This window comes from Oratosquilla oratoria, chromosome 17, assembly GCF_046742065.1.
Source record: "Oratosquilla oratoria isolate Oo_2021 chromosome 17, ASM4674206v1, whole genome shotgun sequence".
Taxonomy (NCBI): domain Eukaryota; kingdom Metazoa; phylum Arthropoda; class Malacostraca; order Stomatopoda; family Squillidae; genus Oratosquilla; species Oratosquilla oratoria.
In genome coordinates, this window is record NC_134793.1 from 53,893,411 (window position 1) to 53,895,910 (window position 2,500).

At 45.9% G+C, this 2,500-nt stretch overlaps 1 protein-coding gene across 1 annotated transcript; it reads left to right on the top strand.

Annotated features, from left to right (window-relative positions):
- Positions 1 to 149: 149 nt before the first annotated feature.
- On the top strand, positions 150 to 1,901 carry LOC143034284 (uncharacterized). The gene is made up of 4 exons (XM_076200219.1): positions 150 to 579; positions 721 to 965; positions 1,051 to 1,191; positions 1,452 to 1,901. The coding sequence occupies exons 1-4, from the start codon at positions 150 to 152 to the stop codon at positions 1,899 to 1,901; spliced, it is 1,266 nt and encodes a 421-aa protein (XP_076056334.1).
- The last annotated feature ends 599 nt before the right edge of the window (positions 1,902 to 2,500 follow it).

Consider the following 2,500-nt stretch of genomic DNA (forward strand, 5'->3'; position numbering starts at 1 on the left):
ACCACAAAAAGCTTCAGAAGGAAGCTAAATCTGCCGTTCAATCAAGAACCAGATCTATGAAGAACGACTGGTTCACATACAAGGCCTAAGAACTCCAGTCTCTTGCCGACACACACAACACCCACGAGTTATTTAAGGCTGCGAAGACAATGTATGGCCCTTCAACCGTAGGTCCTGTGCCACTTCGTACAAAAGACGGCTCCACACTACTCAAGGACCAAAACAAAACCAAGACGCGCTGGGAAGAACACTTCAGCGAGCTTTTTAATAACAACAGCCCAGTAGATGAGACCATCTTCGGCGAGATCCCACAGCAACCCATCCACCACGACCTTGCTGATGCGCCGCAGTTGCCTGAAGTTGCGAAGTCTATCAAACAGTTGAAGTACTGCAAATCTGCCGGTCCTGACGGCATCCCAGCTGAAATATATAAAGGTGGCAGTACCTCAATGGCAAATCTAATTCTCAAGTTATTCACCACCATCTGGACGGAGGAGCAACTACCCAATGAATGGAGAGATGCCACTTTTGTCACTATCTTCAAGAAAGGCGATAGATCAGATTGTTGCAATTACCGCGGTATCTCACTACTCGTTGTTATTGGCAAAATCTTTACCAGGATCTTACTGAACCTCTTTATTCCTATTGCTGAAGCGGTTCTTCCTTAGTCATAATGTGGCTTCAGATCAAATAGAGGTACTGTCGACATAATCTTCACAGCCCGACAGCTGCAAGAGAAGGCTCGTGAACAGTATCAGCAACTCTCAATGACGTTTTTCGATCTAACGAAGTCATTCGACTCCGTCAATCGCAGCGCTCTCTGGAAGATCTTGTCCCATTTTGGATGCCCTGACAAATACATTAACATAATGAGACTTTTCCACGATAATATGCAGGCCACCATCCTTTGCAATGGTGATATGACGGACCCTATAGAAATCCGTACTGGAGTGAACCAGGGATATGTCATTGCAACTATTCTTTTCTCTTTTTTTTTTGGCTGTTATCCTCCACATTATTTAGGACGACTAACCTTTTGGTGTGCAACAGACGTACCGTTCCGATGACACACTATTCCAAATCAACCACCTGAAAGAAACCACGAAAACAACCACCACCTCCGTTGTAGAACTACAGTACGCAGGCGACACCTCTGTCAACTCCTGTACCGAAGAAGATTTCCAGATTATAGTGAATGCCTTCACTAGGGCCTAAAATAGACTCGGTCTGAAGCTGAATGCGAGCAAGACCAAAGCTCTCTACCAGCTTTCACCTAATGCTACTCCCTCACCACCCTCCATCACTCCAAACGGTGTACTTCTAGAGAACGTGGATTGTTTCTCTTACCTTGGCAGCTTCCAGTCACAAACGGCGAATATTGACGCTGAAGTACTAGTGTAGCTTTCGGACGACTTAGGCAAAGATTGTTCGATGATCACAACATCCGTAAGACAACTAAGATCATTGTCTACAAAGCCGTCGTAATCCCAACCCTCCTGTATGACGCAGAAGCGTGGTTATATGCACGTCACATCAAGGCTCTGGAGAAATTTCACCAGAGATGTCTACGTAGACTACTCGGAATCTCTTGGCATGACAGGCGCACCAACACCAGCGTCCTGAAAGAGGCCCACTCTCAAAGCATAGAAGCCGCGATTACCCACCATATACTTCGTTGGGCTGGCCATGTCAACAGAATGCCGGACTATCGTCTCCCTAAACAAGTTCTCTACGCTCAAATGACCTACGGCAAACGATCTCGTGGAGGCCAAAGGAAAAGGTACAAAGATGTTATCAAACGCTGCCTGGACCATTGTAACATCAATACTGACTCCTGGGAAGAAGCTAGCATGATCGCCCTAAATGGAGAACTACAATCGCCAATGGAGTTCAGCGTCTAGAATCCAGGAGAACGGCGAAACTGGAGGAGAAGAGAACACGTCGTAAAGAACGCTCAGAACAACGGGCAACCACTAACCAACCCCATACTCATCACCATATATGTCCTCACTGTCATCATGTGTGTAGATCACGTATTGGACTCATCAGCCACCTGCGCACACTCCAATCATAATCTCACTTTGTGATGTTTGTTCGTGTAGGGAATCATACTCAGCACTGAGTAATCCGATGAATGAATGAAATTCTGTATATATATATATATATATATATATATATATATATATATATATATGTGTGTGTGTGTGTGTGTGTGTGTGTGTGTGTGTGTGTGTGTGTGTGTGTGTGTGTGTGCGTGTGTGTGTGTGTGTGTGTGTGTGTGTGTGTGTGTGTGTGTGTGTGTGTATGTGTGTGTGTGTGTGTGTGTGTGTGTCTGTGTGTGTCTGTGTTTGTGTGCGTTTGTGCGTGTGCGTGTGTGCGTGTGCGTGTGCGTGTGTGTGTGTGTGTGTGTGTGTGTGTGTGTGTGTGTGTGTGTGTGTGTGTGTGTGTGTGTGTGTGTGTGTGTGTCTGTGTGTGTGTGTGTGTGTGTGTGTGTGTGTGT